This window comes from Heliconius melpomene, chromosome 3 (genome assembly GCF_056956725.1).
Source record: "Heliconius melpomene rosina isolate 202511_hmr_F chromosome 3, ASM5695672v1, whole genome shotgun sequence".
Classification (NCBI taxonomy): Eukaryota; Metazoa; Arthropoda; class Insecta; order Lepidoptera; family Nymphalidae; genus Heliconius; species Heliconius melpomene.
Window position 1 is genome coordinate 1,380,176 of NC_140391.1, and position 19,623 is coordinate 1,399,798.

The 19,623-nt window shown below is 32.1% G+C and overlaps 1 protein-coding gene across 1 annotated transcript in view; it reads right to left on the reverse strand.

Annotated features, from left to right (window-relative positions):
- The window catches only part of LOC146539795 (uncharacterized), a 57,876-nt gene extending 44,868 nt beyond the window's left edge, over positions 1–13,008 (reverse strand). Inside the window, exon 1 of the mRNA XM_085207536.1 lies at positions 12,358–13,008. Within this exon, the coding sequence (XP_085063662.1) occupies positions 12,358–12,433 (76 nt within the window). The 5' untranslated portion in view covers positions 12,434–13,008. The remainder of the gene's footprint in view (positions 1–12,357) is intronic.
- Positions 13,009–19,623: the final 6,615 nt, after the last annotated feature.

Sequence of the window (19,623 nt, forward strand, 5' to 3'; positions counted from 1 at the left end):
ACCTAGCAAAAGCATCTTCACTTCAATGAGGAACGGAGTGTCTTATCACTAGGTTCCCTCTGCCTACTCTGCTATAAACAGGATAAAGCGTGAAACTGATTTAAATAAAATATTCCTTACAGCTTACACATATCAAGCAATTTAAATTGATTATAATATTATCAAAGCCACAATACTATGAACTCTTGGATTTCAATACCTAATCAAACTAGCCAAGTACAAATGCGCAATCAGCCTTGAGGCGGCTAATGAAGGCTGTCTGGTTAACCTGGCTTGTTGACTTAATGTCAGAAGTAAATATTGAGAAAATTTATATTACAACTAGTTTAAGAAATTTTGCGGCGTTAAGTTACGTCAATCAATGTGTCGAGTTCGGGCGGAAACGGGAAACTGGTATTTCTCAGCACTATGACTACTCTCTCTTTCTATTGCTATGCCGGAAAAGCGTGAAGCTGTCATTGGAGCAAGTAATTGTGTAAAGAGAGAAAATATATAAAAAAAATTCTAAGATTCCTCGAATGGGAATCGAACCTACAACCTATCCCGAATACAGACGCACGCTTGTTGTTTTTATCCCTACGCCACGACTGGCCTCTTTGTTTTGTTTTATAATTATGTAGCATATTTTCATAATATAATTCAGAATCTTAACGCTAGGTTTCCACTAACTATCCTGTAATGTACGAGATACATCGTGAAGGTGATCACTCTAAGTCAAAGGTAAAATATATATCGATCTTAGTATTCGAGTTCTCTACGTAGTTACAATATGAGAGCGCTAAGACCAAAACTGCAAAATTCTCTCAATATTATACCTTTAGAATTTATTTTTCATGCAATAACATAACCTATTTACTAAATTAAGCGATATGAAGACGTGAAATAAGTTTTAAATTTGTAAAAAAATTTAAAAGCATATATATTAATTTGAAAAATCCAAAATGTTTATAATTATGTATTTATGTATGAGTTACTTGTCCTAATTTGGTTAATGATTTACGATTTATTTTAATATATGAAATATAAACTTATACAAATATTTTTACATATATTCAGAGCGATGAAATGAAAATATTAAATATGTCCATGTCCTAATGAGGCAAAGCGCGGCGTTGAGTGCCGCCACTCAACAACACTAAATGCCTCGAGCATACGGTGGATAGTGGTGAACGGGAGTGTTTTAACACGTTTACTACATTTACACTATTTTTCTGTACCTATGAGATATAAAAATAGGTAGTATAGTAGGGTGAAATTTAAAAAAAAATAACTGAAGCAATCAGAAACGAAAATATCCAAGCTAAAAAGTGATTCATTCCTAGAGAAAATTTGGTTAGCCCATTTGTCAAGAACAGAGGCAATTTGTTTTAAAATAATATTCCAATTAACTTCACTCCCTAAATTCACAAGAAATTATAACTGACAGAATTCAAAAGCCTTAATTAAAAACGGATATTGATAATCCGAATACCGATACGTGTACCGCGTAAGCGTAATTTAATAGAGGGACGGAACTAAAAAACCGGTCAAGTGCGAGACAGATTTGCTCACAGCGGATTCCGTACCGTTTTCATGTTTGTAGGTTAAACGGTAAATTAAAGACAAACTTAAGTTTGCGGGCGTATGTACAAATTTTGTATGAAATGAACTGCAAGTCTAAATTGGTAAGGGTTTTTTCGTGTGATTAACTTAAAAATTCCCAATATTCGGATATACCTACCAATATTCGTGTTATAAATTGTCACTTTTTACCAATTCTTAACTCGAACATACTGATATCAGAATATTAGGGTTCCATTTTTGTACTGAGATACGGGATCCTAAATCCCTAATTACTCTCAGAGTTCTTAATTTGCTAATGTCGCGTTAATAAACGATTTCTGTGACAGACCTGCCATGGACGTACAAAGTAAAGATAATTTAAAATATTTTTAAGGTTTCAAGATTAATTGGTTCGCTAATTTTGAGAAATTATGTTACTTTCCCCCGAGTTTTGCGACTCCGACTTCATCTTCGTTTTGGAGCTTCCGTTTGTGGAATCGTTTTATTGTTTAATTGACCAATTTTCTCGACGTGCGATAAGATTTTCATTTCCTTTTGTTTGATTGTTATGTTTTAGGTAAATTTTAATGAGATATTAATTTTCTTCTGAATTCCTTGGCTCATCCTACTTGGATGAATGTAACCCATCAGGGAAGAGTGCACTCTCTTCGCTGATGGGTTAGAGTTCATAATTTTTCCTGCATAACCTAGTAATTTCTGCGAGCTAGTGTCAAGACACTCCGTTGCTTACAATTCTACTAATGTAAATCACATCATAATATACAGACATCGAACTTACAGTCAGACGCACCAACTGCTTCACATATTTAGTTAAAAAATAAGTGAAAACGAAAAAAAATCCCACAGTGAGAATCAAAAGCACTTCATTACGACAAGTTCAAAAGACTATCCAATAAAATTTTCGCAAAGAAAAAATAAGAACTCATTAAAATTATAAATAAAATTTTACTTTCGTATAATGACGTACCTACTATCCTTTCAAATGTTGCTCACTTGTTTGATAGAAATACTGTTTTGAGTTATGCTAAAAAATATATATATAAAATATGTAAAATGTAGGTTGTAAAAAGATATCTGGGTTTTATGAAATTAAATGAGGCCGTCCAAGCGCGGGGCACAAGCGAGTAAGTGAAAACGCGAGAGCTGTGGATTCGATTCCCACTCAGGAGAATGAAAAATTTTATATGTGTGTTTTCTCGCTCTCGTAACAATAACAAAACGTGGCGTTGAGTTTCGCCACTTAACATGTAATATTAGAATTCGGCGGAACGTGAAGAACGGAAGTGTCTTAATTGGAAGCGGAGAGTTCTTACACTAGGTCTCCTGATATATTATGGGTACAGCGTGAACCTAAAAAAATGTTTTGGTAAGTTAGTTGTTAGAAAGTTGCTATAAAAGGTGTAAAATAAAGAAATGTTAAAAAATAAAAAAAAACGAGGCGTTGCGTGTTGAGACAAAGCACGGCGTTGAATTTCGCCGCTCAACATGCAATGCCTCAAGTATTCGACGGAAAATGGAGAATGGACTGCCTGTACTGCGGTATATAGAATACTGCGCAAAGAATATTAAATTACTTAATAAAAATGGGGTAAATTGGGAAAACAAATGTCGTATCACTAGGTTTCCTCTGCGTACCTTGCTATATGCAAAATACAGGAACCTAAAAAAAACAAACAAAGAGCAAATATATACTCGACAACAACATACAATGACTAATGTAATACAAATTTGATATTTGCATTCCTCTGTTCCTGAGTAATCTCCACAAATGTGTGTTAGCGGTGCCGCTTTGACGATTTGCGAAGGTCTATTGGGGATAACCAGTTTATACGGATTGGCAAGTTAGTTTTGAATTAACGGATTTATACTGTGGTTCGTCTTGATTTTAGCTAGTTTAGGTTGTAAAATTATAGAGAGAAATTGTGATTTCAAAACAACATGCATGTGATGATGGTAGGGATAGGGAACCTTGGAACCTAGTCATAAGATACTCCGTACCTATAAAGATATTTGCGTTCCTCATTTTCCATCGAATTCTCGAGACCTTGCGTGTTGAATGGCATAACTTGTTACCAGAATCAAAAAAAAAACCACAGTTTCCGCCAAATTTTTTGAGACATTGCGTTAAGTCGAGGAATTTAAAATTTAAATTATTCTGTATCTTGTTACTACGGAAAAAAAATGAAAATAATTAATTCCTCCGTATAGGAATCGTACCTACAACCGACACGTTTACAGCAGAACACTACCTCTGCGCTAAAACGGCCTCAATTATTTAAAGATAGATTTTTTTTATTTGATGAAGCCACACTCTAGCCACGCATAACGCATATTTGAAAAAAAGAATTTAAGAAAAGCTCTATAAATCTTTTGTAAAGCTTTTAAAATATAGAATATAAAATTTCAACAAAAGAAAATTTTAGCGAATACGTATCTGAGAGAAATAATCTGTTTACTGAAGCATTGGAGGAAATAAATTCTGTGAACGTGGAACTTAAAATAGAGTGTTAGAGCGGGATAGTGATACACAAGTGTATGTGTTAGAGAGAGGTAGCGTGTCTCTTAGAGGTGTAGTAATAGGGTAATGCAAGCAATAACGCTAAATATTTCTATTGTTGTGTCAAATAATGTAAAACGTTTTATTGCTACTTCGAGAAATAATAAACCTGTACTATAAATAAAGACTTAGAGAGAGTCTTTACTCTCTGTTGCCATTTTCCGATCAATTTTCGAGACATTGCTTATCAAATGGCAGAACCTAACGCCGTGCTTTTTCTTGTTACCAAAATGAGATTACCACAAAGAAATTGGAACTCACAACCGTCGTGGACTTCAAGTGCATAAATAAAAAATTAAATAGCTTTACGTTATATCTCGCATATAACAAGATAGGCAGAGGGAACCTATTATTAAGACATTTTGTTCCACACTGTTCTCCCAATTTTTGAGGCATTCAGTGGCGGAGCTCAACACCGCGCTATTTTGATACCATAACAAAGAAATGAAAATATTCTTAAATAATCATTTATTTTCCACAATCATACGGCCACGACGGCCTGTAACTACCCTATTACATAGTGTAATATACTAGTAATATTGAAATTTCACTATAATTATCATAATTCTAGAATGCGCATATAAGCAACATTCATACGTGACAATGGCTGCCTCGCAAATGTTTGGAACAACAAACATTATTTAACTATCGTAATTACAGTATTTAAATTAATCTATTCGATTGGCATTATAGATTTAAAACTTAAAATTAAGCTAGAATACCCTATTTTCGGAAGAACAGCCTTAGTATATCTTAAATAAATTTTTAATTTATTTATAGCTTCACGCTTTTTCCCACACAGTTAGAGTGGAATTAGTGTTGAGTCACTCTGTTGCCCACTTTCTCCGTATTTTCTAGACATTGCTCGTTGAATAGCGGAACTAAATAGTGTGCCTAGTCTACCAGTGCATTTTTTAAATTACATTCACTTGTATTATGAGAGTGAGAATTCGTACTAAATACTAGTAAATGTATGGCTTTGAGAACAGTAATGTTGCAATAAATTATAATATAACACATAATTATAATAATAATATACTTTAGACTTAATAAATGTTATACCACAAATGGCAGGACTACTAAAAACCACAGAAATAGAGAACGAAAGACCGCAATTTATTAATTGAAATATTATTTATAAATTATTTATGTACTATAAGTTTATTTAAATGTATAGAAAGAAAAAAAATATTATATATTAGTATTCTATATCTATAATAATATCGGCGGAATTTGTAAAAATGGATCCGGAAGTATTTTAAATATGAGCATTTCTTTGGCTAGTCTGAACTTTTCCAACGGTGACAACATAAATATATTATTTATCTCTGTTCTTCATTTTCCCTAACAGCTTAACGCTTTTGCCACAATGCTATAAGCAGAGGGCCCTAGTGTTAGACACTCTGTTGCTTATTTTCATCTAATTTAAAATATTAATATAACACCTAAATACTAATATTTCCTCATTAAAATGTGAACCCGAAACCATCGCATCAGTCAATCAACACCAACATCCTGTCAACAATCATCACGATGACATTAAAAAATGAATTCTCTTCATTAAAATTATAATTTTGCCAAAAAATATATTTTCATAAATATCCGGTCAGATCTTAAGCTAAACTGGCGTCTGTCATCTTGTGAAACGAAGAAAAATGGGTTATCTTTTATATAGTTAGGTACCCAAAGTTCCCTTTTTATGTTCGCGAGACAAGTTGCGACTTCTATAGGAGGCTAGTTTGGTTGTAAAAGACTTTTATGGTTTTTGACGTTACAAGCCGACGATTGTGAATGTAAAATTGGGTTTTAAATGGATTTTTCTTGGCAGTGTTATAAATATTTTGATATAAAATTATTATTGACTACTTAATATTGTTACGTTGCCTGCGTGCGTCTACAAGAGCAACGGTTGTGGGTTCGATTCTTTATTTGGGGGAATAAAATATAATTTATGAATATTTTAATTTCTTGGCTCTGGTAACTAGGCTCTCTCTTCTCTCGGCTCTTAGCAATGCACTAACACTCGTATTCTCTGCTTGAGACATATTATGTAGCTAATAAAAGCAATTTAAATAAATAATTTTAATACAAATAAAAAAAAAACAAATGTCACTTATTTTCATTTGAGCACACAGACGAAGTCGCGTGCAAAATCTAGTTTAAAATTTAAATAAGATAATTCAATAGTAGCAGCAGGATATACCAGGAGCGCCATTTACTGATCGTCGAGATCACATTGTAAGTGGCCTGAGACGCGGCATCCGTCTATTGTGTCCGTCGCAGCTTCCTTAAGCCTTCTTTAAATTTGAAATTTTATTTGGTTTATTATAGCTGTTTATTATGTTTCCTCTGGGGATTATTTTATTTTTTATACAAGAGTTAGCTCTAGATTTCTGTTAGTTAGTTCTGGACTTCAAAAAAAGGAGGTTATTAGTTTGACTGTAACATCGTTGGAATTAGTCTATAGTAATTATTTTAGGTTTTCAAGCATTTTCATAAATTGATAGGTAATTAAAAGTTCTACAGAAATTATCTTTTCTGGTCTTCTTTAAAATATGTATGTACAGTTCAATTTAGAAAATAGAACATTTTATATAAAAATTGTTTAATCGCTTTAGATATATGAGTATCCACAGATTTGAACATACGATTTTGAAATCCGTCCAAAAAGAGCAAGTTCAAATCATGTTTTTTTAAGGACTTTCAGATTTTTAAACCAAACTGTGTTGTAAAAAAACAACATAAATTTCCTACACCTAAGAGCACAAGGCAATTTAGATAAGAATTGGAAGAATAAAACATTTGCATACTGGTATTTTTAATTAAGCGTAGCCATTTGCATTTTACATTGGAATAAATTCGTTAAAGTTTTCATATTATTGTTTATTTTTGTGGCGTTTCGCTTAAGTGCTTCTATATTTAATTAAGTAAAAATATAGAAGACTATAGGTATAAGTTTATCAGATATAATATTTTGTGTACGGAGTGTCTCATCACTGGGTTCCTTCTGCCTTTCCTGTTATATGCGGGATACAGCGTGAAGCTGAAAAAAATATATAGTATTGGCTCTTATGATATCTGATAGTCTTATTATTTATTGTGTAGAATATTCTTTTTTCCTTGGGGCTCCTTGAGGCCACTCATGGCGCAGTGCGCTACAAAATCGACTGATTGTGGATTCGATCCCATTCGAGGAAATGAAATATTTATTTAAATTTATATTTTCACTTGTCTAAGTAATTTATCTTCTAAATCTACTTATTACACGAAAATAGATGTTACAAAAAACATTACACGAACTCCTTTATAAAATACAACTGAAGTGGAAACCAATATAAAGTAGAAACGTGAAAGAAATAAACAATATTGCACATCTATCATCTCGATCCGATAAGAAGTTATTCAATCTGAGGCGGAATATGACATGCAAAACTCTCTATGGCCAGATGCCGCCGTGACTGTCATATAAAGAGAGAGGCATTTGTTCAATTCGTTATTTTCATTTTGTTTTTATTTCTGGTGGTTGTTGTGAGTCGCGGAACTAAACACCGCGGTTCGTTTGTTAATTTGTTGCAAATTTGTTACTAGAGTTGAGGAAATGAAAATAATTCATAACCTCGAGTTGGAGTCGAACTCACAACTGTCGAATCGTCTCGGTATTTATGAACATAAAAAAATATATATATATTTGTTATTGTGTATATTTCTACTGAAATTTTATCCAGATAAATAGAAAAAAGCGAAATATTAATTTACGACATTGAAATTAAAATATGAAGAAACAAGAATTGGGCGTATTTTCCTTCAGTCCTCCTATTATTTTCCTTCTCCGTTCCTAAGATAAAATATCGAATAAATTGCTAATATTTAATATCAAATTATTACTTAATAGAGGCCGTAGTGGCGCGGGGGCTGTAGCGTGTCACTGTAACGCGACGGTCGTGAGTTCGACTCCCACTCGGTGGAATGAATTCGGGACTTTTTTCATTTCATTGATCTGGTACAAAGGCAAAATGCGCGGTGTTTAGTTCCACCACTCAACTACTAAGGTAAACATTCAATTAATAGGGAACTAAGTTCCCTCTGCTTACGCAGCCATGTGCGTAATATGGAGACACATAAGATAAGATTTCAATTCTCACTATACACATTAGCCTTAGAATACTAAACTATCGTAAAATTTTATTATAATAAATATAAAACAGTGTTCGAAAACAAAATGTTCATAAAAAAATCCTTAAATATATAAGAATTATCTTTTAAATAGCAGCTAAAATGAAAACTAGTATATGTAGGTGCAAAAAAAACTTTACTATCAAATTATTGAACCAATCTTAATGGAACCTGGCGTAATTACGAAAGAACGACAGAAACTGTTATTGGAAAAGACACGAGAAATTAGGTTAAAAGAATAAACTATTTTTTAGGTAGTTGATGCTCAGAGGTCTATTTGCATGACGGTTTTCGAACGAAACATTTAATATTTGAATTAGCTGGAACATGAGCAACGGAAGTGACTCAATGAGAACGGAGTGTCTCAACACAAAGTACCTAGGTATCCTCTGTCTTGTCGCTATAAGCAAGATACACAGTAAAGCTAACATAAATACATTAACTCAAAGTAAAAATTTACTTCGAAACGAAAGCTTTCTTATATTTTACTCAGAATTCCAAAATCGTAACGAAATTTGAGTAAACCTGTTAAGATAATGGCCGCGTCCGCTACAGGCTGTCTGCTAGTTCTGTTTACACGAGTAGTTTAACTTTGTTTTATTTTATGTATTCACAATTTGCTATATTACTTTCTACTTAATTTTCATAATTCTGTAATATTTTTATGAAAGGAAGTGCTATAATTATATTGTATTACTTGTAAGTAAATTTAAATATTGTTATTAGTTCTTTTTTTTACTTTCACGCTGTATCTCGTATTTAGCAAGGTAGGCAGAGGATACCTAGAGTTAATCTGTGTAGTTTCCCACTTTCCGCGGAATCGTTGTTTGTTGAGTGACGGATCTTAACATCGCGTTTTGACTTGTTAGCAGAGCGACTTTACTCTTGTGCCACTGCGCTACGGCGACTCCTCTAATCACTCTATTTTACTTATGAATTGAAAAATATATATATTTACTACTAGTCGTCGCCCGCTTCTTTTATTACGTTGACATTTGAACGTAAAATGGAGAGTTATTTTTTCCTATTCCTGTAGAAATTTCGAAAAACTATTATTGCTCTATGTTATGATAGCCTACATGCAAATTTCATCTTTGTAAAATCAATAGTTACGTCTGTATGTTATCCGTCAGTCAGTTAGTATTGGAAGAATTTAAAATACACGTATAGTAAGGATAACAAGTAATGGCCATGAAGTTCGATTTATTAAGCTTTTTCGCATTGTTGACTTGAAAAGAAAAACAATCAAAAATAAGAAAAAATCTACAATCAAATCTACGTAGCCATCTACAACTAAATTCAGGGCGGCCGCGACTTAACCATACTGAAGATATCAAATTATAGGTTGACAGGTGACTATTAACTTTGTCAATTAAATACAAACATTAAGAAAATATTACTTTTAATTAAATAAATATTTACTTTTCTTATAATTTATGCAATTAAAGCAAATAAAGAAATAATATTTTTTGGCAATATCTATTTAAAGCTAAAGATTTTGTTAATCGCGGTAATCTTAATGAGTAATTGTTTAAATTAAAAAAAATCCTTTTGTGTTGTTTATAACCCTACAGGGTTTATTACATCGTTTTGTTGTAACTCACTGTCAAAGTTCAGCTTTTAAGCCTTGTTTGCAATAATGCTAGTATTTTAGTCTAGTAGCGAGCAATTTAGTGGCTGAAATGACTCGCTAGTGTCCAAAAATCGAGTCACAAGTGAGCGGTGCTTTGGAAAATTAACAGCCTAAAATGCGTATTAAATAACTAAAATTAAACTATTACGGGAGTTTTAGAAGAAGTAAACGAAAAAAATTGTATGTAATAGTTAGTTTAATAAATAAAATTTGAAAATATTAAAAAACTGAAACTAATGAATTGGAATAATTCGACAGATTTGAACCTGTTTAATCGGTGAACCAGCGCCCGAAAAAGAAAATGAAATAGATCGACTCGACTAAATTACTTACTAAGTTATTAAATTACTCGATAGTTGACTAAAACATTACACATAATTCGAACTATTATTTAGGATGTGTCGCGTAATATTATGTTTATTTCTTTTAGATCTTAGGACCGAAGAGAACTGAAAGCTAGTATTATATATTATAATTCATATATAACATAGCTATGTATATTTTTTTCGTAAAAGTATATATTTATTGCGGATTTGAAGCCACGACTATTTCAAGTACGTACTAATTAAGCTTCAACTGCACAACGACGAGGGACTGATGAAAAAAACAAACTTTTAAATTCAATTTTTTAAGTGAGCTTTCGCGAAAATAAGATCTCGTTGCGAGCGTAAGTGTTGGACTTGGGACTATTCTATTTTATACCAATCTAGAACCACTAGATTCTATGAAGAGCTTTTCATGTGACGTACAAACGTACATACATATATACGTACAAACATTATTTTCTATAGCGAATGTTTTAATGAGAGACATGAATACGCTTAGAATTTCTTAAGTTTCGACGCGACGGTGTCATTTTTTTCTATACTTTCATAATAAATTTTAATTAGGTAGGTACTTGTTGTGCAATTAAATCAAAGGTTGGCCTTATTTTTTTGTTTAGGTACATAAAAAACTTTAATTAATTATTCTCTTTTTTCTCTTCTAGAAGAGATTGGACGTTACTTTTTTGTTTCTATAACAATATCAAATAACAGTAGAGACCATTGAGACGATCGTGGCACAGTAGGAACTAAGTCTGACTGTAAAAGCAATGGTTATGGGTTCGATTCTAACTAAGAGTAAGGTAAGTAATGGTATTGCTCTGACAAGAAGAAAATTTTGCAACTACGCACACAATATCACGATAGAATAAAGAAAGAGGAATAGCGTAAAACCGTGAAAAGAAAAATCTTTCTAGAACTCGATAAATAAGAAAAAATAAAGGATTTTTCTTTGGTTATCTGTGAATATTAATTAATTTTAATTCCTCATATCTGAGGGTATATTATGAATTTTAATCCATTTACTAAGTTGTTGTCAGTTAAGTGAGACAATGGTGGAAGTTCCAACACGCACCGCACCGCGGAGTTTTCTTAACTTTCTCACTGTAACTTCTCTGTCCAACTCATCAAAACTCTTCAACCTATAAAAGTCTATATTACATGCAGATCTCATGGTGTGCAATTTTTTTATATCTCCGTAAAATGTGGATAGTAGGTTCGAATTTTGCTTAAGGCAAATACTAAATTTTGTATAATTATTTCCTAAAAGTAAATACTATTAAACTATCGAAATATTTACACATTATATAGAGCAAAAAAAATTCAAATATATGTTAACTTACATAAAATATATACCTACCTACATCCAAAAAAAAAATTGAAAATTTCATACTTCGTTTGAAGTCTATGAAAAAATACTCTTCAATACAGTGTTTATTGAACTGAAACAGAAATCTGTATATGATGCCGACATATTGTAATACATGGACTTTCTAATATTTGTTCCCTTTGATCTCACAAACACATATTTATATGTTAATTACAAATATTTACATCAACAAGTCATCGAATATACACTTCTCGAGCGCTTTGATAATTAAATGTCTATTTAATTATCAAAGCGCAGGAGTACAAGTGTACGACTGTCAACGCTACAGGTCGCAGGTTCAACTCCCATTCGGGGAATTGAATTGTTTAATATTTTCATTTCCTTGCTCTGGTAACAAGACATAACGCGGCGTTGAGTTTTGCTACTCAATTCCACCAGAATTTTTGAATGTTGGAATGTCTTAACGTAAAGCTAAAGCTACTAGTCGTTTGTTTGCGTCGATATTAAAACGTAAAATGGAAAATTCTGTTTTCTCCATTTCCTGTTGGAATTTCGGGAAATCATGTCTTAAAACTCCTCCTACAGATCAAATTTATACTTTCAAATTCCAGTGATTTCATTTGCACATTGTCTTTCAGTCACTCATTATCGATAGTAATATATAGAGAGTAGAGATAATAGAGAGAAATAGTGTTGAAGTTCCGCCGTTAAGTTTAAATTAATTTGTTTTTAATAGTATAGAACAGAAAAATTAAAAATATATATTTCTATAACTCACCGTATAGCATGGAGATAAAAAGCAGTATCGCATTCAGCAAATACGAATGCCACTTAATCCTTTTCAAATCGGCCATTTTAAATTCAAATTATATTACATATATTTCAATAATTTTTTACAATATTTTTTCACACTCTTCTTCGTTTCATTGTCGCTTGTAAATTAACTAATTATGTCCATAATTAAAACATTCCCTTCTAAATTATCAGTATTCTAATTAAGATGTCATCCCAACACTACTTTTTTAACATCACTAGCGTAGCTGTCACGTTTATTTTTGTTTTTAATCAACTCGTTGACAAATAACGGAGTGACACTTTCGGCAGTTAAAATTAATGTCACGCCATAAATTATGAGCTCTTAGTGCTCCTCTATTTTTACTTTACTAAGGACTAGCTGTGTTATATACATAAATCGTTTCAGTACTTTATTAAGTGTGTAAGAGAATTCGGGGATTAGAAGCATAATGGTTTCTAAAATTAAAATTATATATATAGAGTCGGGTTTAAGTTTTGTAACACAACACTATTTCACTTATAATTTGGATTTTTTGTTATTTTTGAATGGTCGAAACCAATAGTTCGGCATTTCGATGTTTTTTCGTTCACGTCGCGCACAACCGCACGGTGCGGTGGTTTAGCAAGAACTGACTTACATAAGGGAGCTATCCTGTACTAGAATCGGGATAGAGACAGAAGATATTATCAGTACAACTGTTAATACACTCGACAGAGATGGAAGCTGGAGACGCAGGGTAAATCTTAACGCAATTTAAATAAACAAACTACTATAATGATATAAATGAATAATTTATAAAGTCAATTCACGCTTTTCATGTACAACAGGATAAGAAGAGGGATGCTGCTGGGGTTATGGAAGAATCACCTGAAGCCCCGGTCTGTGGCGATCGAGGAAGAGCACCTTGAGCTTTTCTTAACACTAGGTTTCCAGGCTCCTCCTGCCTACTCTGCTATGTACTGCTATGTGCAGGATGCTTTAAGCTGTGGAGATCAAACCCACGACCACCGCGTTTACAGTTACACACAGTCCCACTGGGCCACGACGTTGCTAATTTATACTAATATTTTGTGTGAAAACGTGATACCCTCATAATGAATACGTTAAAAATTCATGAATTTTGATTAAGTTTAATAGAGAATGCTCATTTCGTAGCACGCGTAATTAGCTAGATTGAAAACACTCAAATGCGTATAGTTTATGTTAATTTATGAATTATTTTGTATTTTAGTTGATGTAATTCGAAATTATGCTAAAAACTAGTCGTAGTGCAGAGACTCAAAGGTAGGACTATAATCGCGACAAGGTCGTGGGTTCGATTCCACTTAAATATTCACTAATTTTCATTTCTTCGCCCTTGTGTCTAGGCAAAGCGGGGTTACCTCAACGCGCAGTGCTTTCAGAACTTCTCTCCTTTAGAAGCAAAACAAGAATCAAAAATAATTCCAATTTCTAAGTGTAATATATATATTTTAATTTAACTGCGATTCCGGCCGCGTAAGTAGATCCCAGCTGCGTAAGCAGAGGGATCCTGGTGTTAAAACACTCCACTCTCCCAATTTTTTGAGACATTTTGTATTGAATGGCGAAACTGAACGTAAAACTAAAAACGTATATTAAAATGAGAAACTAATTATTATAATTCCTGCTATCCATTAAATGTTACTTATTTAATAAGTCATCGATAGCTTATTAAAGTATTACTGATGATTTTGGAATATAATATAATATTATAGCAAATTATTTAAAATTATTTTAATTATAATGAATGAAATAGTTAATGAAATAGATTGTGGGTTCGATTCTCACTCCAGGGAATTAGATATTTAAAATTTTAATTTGCTTCGCCTTGTTAACAACGCAAAGCGCGGCGTTTAGTTCCGCCACTGAAATTTTTACATTTTTTTTACCACAACCGGGAACCAAATCTACAGTCTTCAATATAATAAAATGTATAGATACTTAAGCCGCCTAGAATGTATTGATTGTGAACATGTGTAATAATTCCCACATAAAGAGACCTTTGCTTAGATTTTTCTAAGTGTTTCCCCAAATATTGATATTGTAATGTATACATAAATTGCGTTCTCATCTCTTCTTTCAGATTTTTTTAGTAAAAATAATATCTATTAGGAAATTCAGGACTGTGAACTAGTCCTGTTTTTCAATTTTACCTGTGTATTTTATTTTTTAAATTCACTTTTTACCCCGCAATAAGTGGAGAAGGCAAAGAATATCTATTGGCAAAACAATCTCTATCCCAGTCTACCTACGAAATTCGGGCATTATGTGTTTAGTGGCGGAGTTCAACGCCGCGGTTTGTTTTACTAGAGTGGGGAAATAAAAATTGTATCCAACTATATTTCGGTCTTTTTAAATATTCTTGTGCTTTAATATACAGTATCAATGATTCTGAGTTTCTGAAGGTCAAATGAAAAACATTTTCAATTTCGCTTCACAAGCTTTTACTTTAATTATTATCAAGAAAAAAGAAATAAACGGTTGTGAGTTCGATTCTTACTCGTGAAGATTAATTAAGACGACTCTAGTCCATTCTTATCTTGCCATTTTCAGGATACAGTATGAAGCTAAAATTTCTTCGTAAATTTATATAAAACGAAATTAAATATATTTATATATATTTCTTAAAGAAAATATATATAAATAACAGGAAAGAAACCCATATCCATTCTCATTATAAAGATTCACAGTAAAAAATTGAATATAATTCTACAGTCATTGGTGTTTTAATACATTACATAAGTTAAATTAATCCAGCTTTTGAGTGAACTGGTATATAAACCATCCGACACTTTGCGACGTGGAACGAATAATTTATATGAATTTTGTTTTCACAAGCAATTTGAGACGTTTTATAATTATTATGAAAGATTATCATTTCTTTTTTGAAAAGGATTTAATGATTATAATATATATAGTATAAGAAGAAATATTAAATCAAGGTAAAAATATTTTTTTGAAATAATACTTTTATTTATTTCAATAATCTTTTGTCGGGGTTTTCAATTAATAAGAACTAAGCTTGTTATCTTAAAATATTTCATTCCAAGTTGTTTTTTTGTATAACATAAGTAAGCATTAATAAAGAAATGGAAAATCCACTCCTAAGGAAGTAAAACATTAGTATTTGTATGTAATATCGACATTTTATATTTCATAAGTAGATAAAAACCGACCAGGAATATATTGAATACGCTGTATTCCGCATATAGCAGTGTAGGCAGGGGGTATCTCGTTCGACTACCTAGCCCGTAATATCCCGAAATTAAGACAGAATCTGAGGAACTGAGTCACTTGACATTAGGTTCCCTCTGCTTACTCTGCTGTGGTGGAAAACACGCTCATATTTAAAACTTATCATACGAAAGCAAGAAATAACTGATTGAAAGCCTATCTCATACTAAATAAAACTTTAAAAAGATAAAATCATAATTTTCTATTAAAATAATATTTTCCTTATATTAATTTTAAGGGGACTTATTAGAGCTAATTACGTTCCCGGTAAGTAATACATGAATTTGGGTTACCCATACAATTAAGAAACACCTTTGAGAAAGATCCTAATAAAATTGAAATTAAATATTTATATGGCTGGGAAAGGTTCACATAATATATTACATCGATCTGATATAAAGGTAATATTATTAAGTAATTTTCTAATACACTAGCTTTTTCCTGCGGTTTCACCCGCGTGGTCAAATGGAAATATCTAAAAGTTTCTGTACATGGTATGAAAGTATTGGTGGTAACTCTGACCACACATGCAGGGATATGGTTGTTTCGAAGATTAGCGCATTCAACCACACAAACTCTTCAGCTCTAGTGTCACATATTCCAGGTGAAGTAACTTGGGCCACTAGCGCTCTTTTCGTGCTTTTTCAAATGTCCTCAATATCATCATATATGGTCTCCTACGAGTCCTCATACATTTTAAGTAACCTGATTTGAGAAAAGATAAAAGAAAGACTAAGACTTAATAAGAATTAATATTCATCCAAGGTATAATGAGACAATTTTGATCCAACTTTGGTTGAACTGAAGTAAGCAAGTCATATTGGCGGAAGTAATACTCTCAAAGCGCTTTAAAACACTGATTTTCATTTGATTTAGAATCGGTGCAGATAAAAGAAGTGAATGTTGTAAACGCATATAAATTAATTTGAACTTTATTTGAAAGGATAAAGGTTCATTTTTATTTTTTTTGGTGACACCAAAAATAACTTACAATGCGAGGGAGACGAATTTATAATTAACTGCAATCAACACTGGCGTATAGAATTTCAGGCATTTGGTACAGTTCTGTGGTTAAAGTCTTTAGTTTTGAGAATAAAACTTATATTATTTGTAAAGATTGTTGTTTAAGAATTATTTAAAAAAAAATAAATCAAAAAATCTTTCTTTATACAGTACAGTAGAGACTAAATAAATATGTAGATATAAATAATATCTACATATTTTTTTAGGTTCACGATGTATCCCGCTTATAGGAGGGTAGATATAGGAAACTTGAGAACCTAATATTAAGACACTCCGTTCTCATTACGATACTTACGTTCCCCACTTTCCGCAAAATTCTGGAGATATTGCGTGTTGAGTGGAAAAACTTAACGCTACGCTTTACCTCGTTACCCGAGCGATGAAATAAAAATAAGAAATATCTCATTTCCCCAAGTGAGAATTGAATCCCAAACCATCACGCTTACAATCGCACGCTTATTCGCCATAATGGCCTCATAAAAAAAAAACAAACAACACTTTATCACTCACCAGTACGGCTCGCGCCGCGACAGATGTTAACATACGTTTGTATTCTTTCTGAGATGTTTGTTTTTTCCTTTAGGGAACCACCCCTCCTCTTATTTATAATATGTCACGTTAAATTAGCTGCATTCGAATTCTTTAATAGCTGAGACGGCAGATTTACTTGGTTTTAAGTAAACGAATGACTGGCTTATTTGGAATTATGTTAATTAGTATAGGATTTTTCTAATTTTGTAGTAGATTTACTTATATTGAATTTGGTCAATTTCAATAAAATTTCTTAGTTTATTGAAGTTTACCGAGATTTTCTTTGTTAAACATGAATATTACACATATAACTCTGTGCTCTCTATTTATTTCTGTAAAAAGAGTAGAGATTACTAAGAAATGTTATTTAAATACCATATTCCACTATTCTGTATCTACTTGAAAATAGATTCTTAGAATATAAGTTAACCACACAAATTGTATAAAATGATTATAAAACACGAGGATTGTGGGTTCGATCCCCACCCGGGGAAATGAAATACTTAATATTTTAATTACCTCACTCTATTAATATGACAAATCACGGCGTTAAGTTCCGCGACTCAACCTCCATATTTCACACACCTTTCAAACATTTCAATGTTTATATAGTAGCTAAAGAACATGTCAAATTAAGATATTTCATTAAAAAACATTTGAACGACAAATAGTTTCCTCTCCAAATTAGCTGTTTGAAGTTTGCAATCTATATAAAGGAATATAAATGAGGCATACCTTTGATTAATGTGAAACATTCACATCGAGTTTCAGATACAAGGGGACTCTTATTTTAAGTTGTGAGCCGCGTCCATAGAGCACGCTAATGTATTACACTCATATATTTTTAGATAGGAGAGTGGAGATATAAATATATATGTAAATTATTTTTTATTGCTTTTAGTGTTTGTATTGGAGGAAACACGGCGTTTAGTTTCGCAACACGCATTGTGTCGGAGATACGGGTGTAGACGTTTTTTATATACATATTATATTTTGTACATATAAGTAATAGGTGTATACATTATGAAAAATATCGCTAATATTATTTTCAAAATCTCCCACTAAGCCTAATTAACATTTTCTTATGAAAAATCAAACCCCTCACTTAAATCGTGTTTCACAGTAAATGTAAAATTAAGTCATGACATCTTGTTTAGAGGGGCGCTACGTCATGCGCCGTCTGTGATCACGTTATAACGAGGATAACATATTTGTTTTAAATTATTAATTTAAATAGAATAAGTACAATAAGTGTCAAGTGAGTATCGGCAATAGTTTATTAAACACTAATAAAATTCAGCGATAAATGTGAAACGGAGTGACCTAGCACTAGATTCCCTCTGATTACCCATTTATATGCGGGGGAACTGTGGAGCTACTTGTGTTTATACCTTTTTGGCCTCAAAAATATGTTTTTTTTTTACAATGTAACATTGCAATTGATAATTTGGGCTTTTTGTATATTCGGACGAAAAAATAAAAACATAATAGAACAGACTTTCATTATAAAACTTGTAAGCCTAGAATATATTTTGATAAAAAATATATTATTAATATTCACTCGTAGTTTAAAATATTTTCGGGTACATTATTTAAATATTTAAATCCCATTAATCCCATCCCAAACCCAATTCCATTAATTGGAGAACGGCGTGTCTTAACATTTACTTCTTCCCTACATACATCCAGGAGATGTATAAACCCAAAATGTTATTTGAAATCATTAAAAACTAATAAATAATAAGCTACTACCAAGAATATAAGGTTGTACACCATTTCCCTACATCCCTTTCGTTGAACTAAATTTACTTAAAGTCAAACTTTGCGAGGCCCACTGTAAACAAACCCTTAGAGTAATTTTGTTTTATTTTAGTTACTTGAACCGGATTTAAGTAAAAATTTGTCTTAGCTTCCAAGTGTAGATTTCTAGTAAAATACACCAATTTGTCTGATGCCACGGATTAATATTTTTCATTTTTAATATAAGAGATTGCAAGTCGTCTGACGTAGCGGCACAATGTCTGACTACGGTTATTGGTTCGATTCCCGATCGGGCGAATGTATTATATTCATTTAGTCGCTCTAGTAAGAGCTTTACCTATATTTTGATAAATTCAAACAATGTCTCGAAAGTTTAACGGAAGGAACGGAGTGTCTTAGCACTGGGCGACATTATTATGTTTTCTAATGTAAAATACGTCTTTTCAGAATTTAAAGAAACAGTAAAGACATATAAAAAACTAATAAAAATACAATCAATGATTTCAAAGCGACAGGAAGTAGGGCGAGTCGTTGTAACAATCAATTTAATAGCTTCATCCAAAAATACCTGGATACTAAAATTACTTGAAGCCATTGCGGTGTAATGGGAAAGCGTCTGGATGTGAACGCCAATATCGTAGGTTCGATTTCGTCTCGGTCAAATGATTATTATAAATA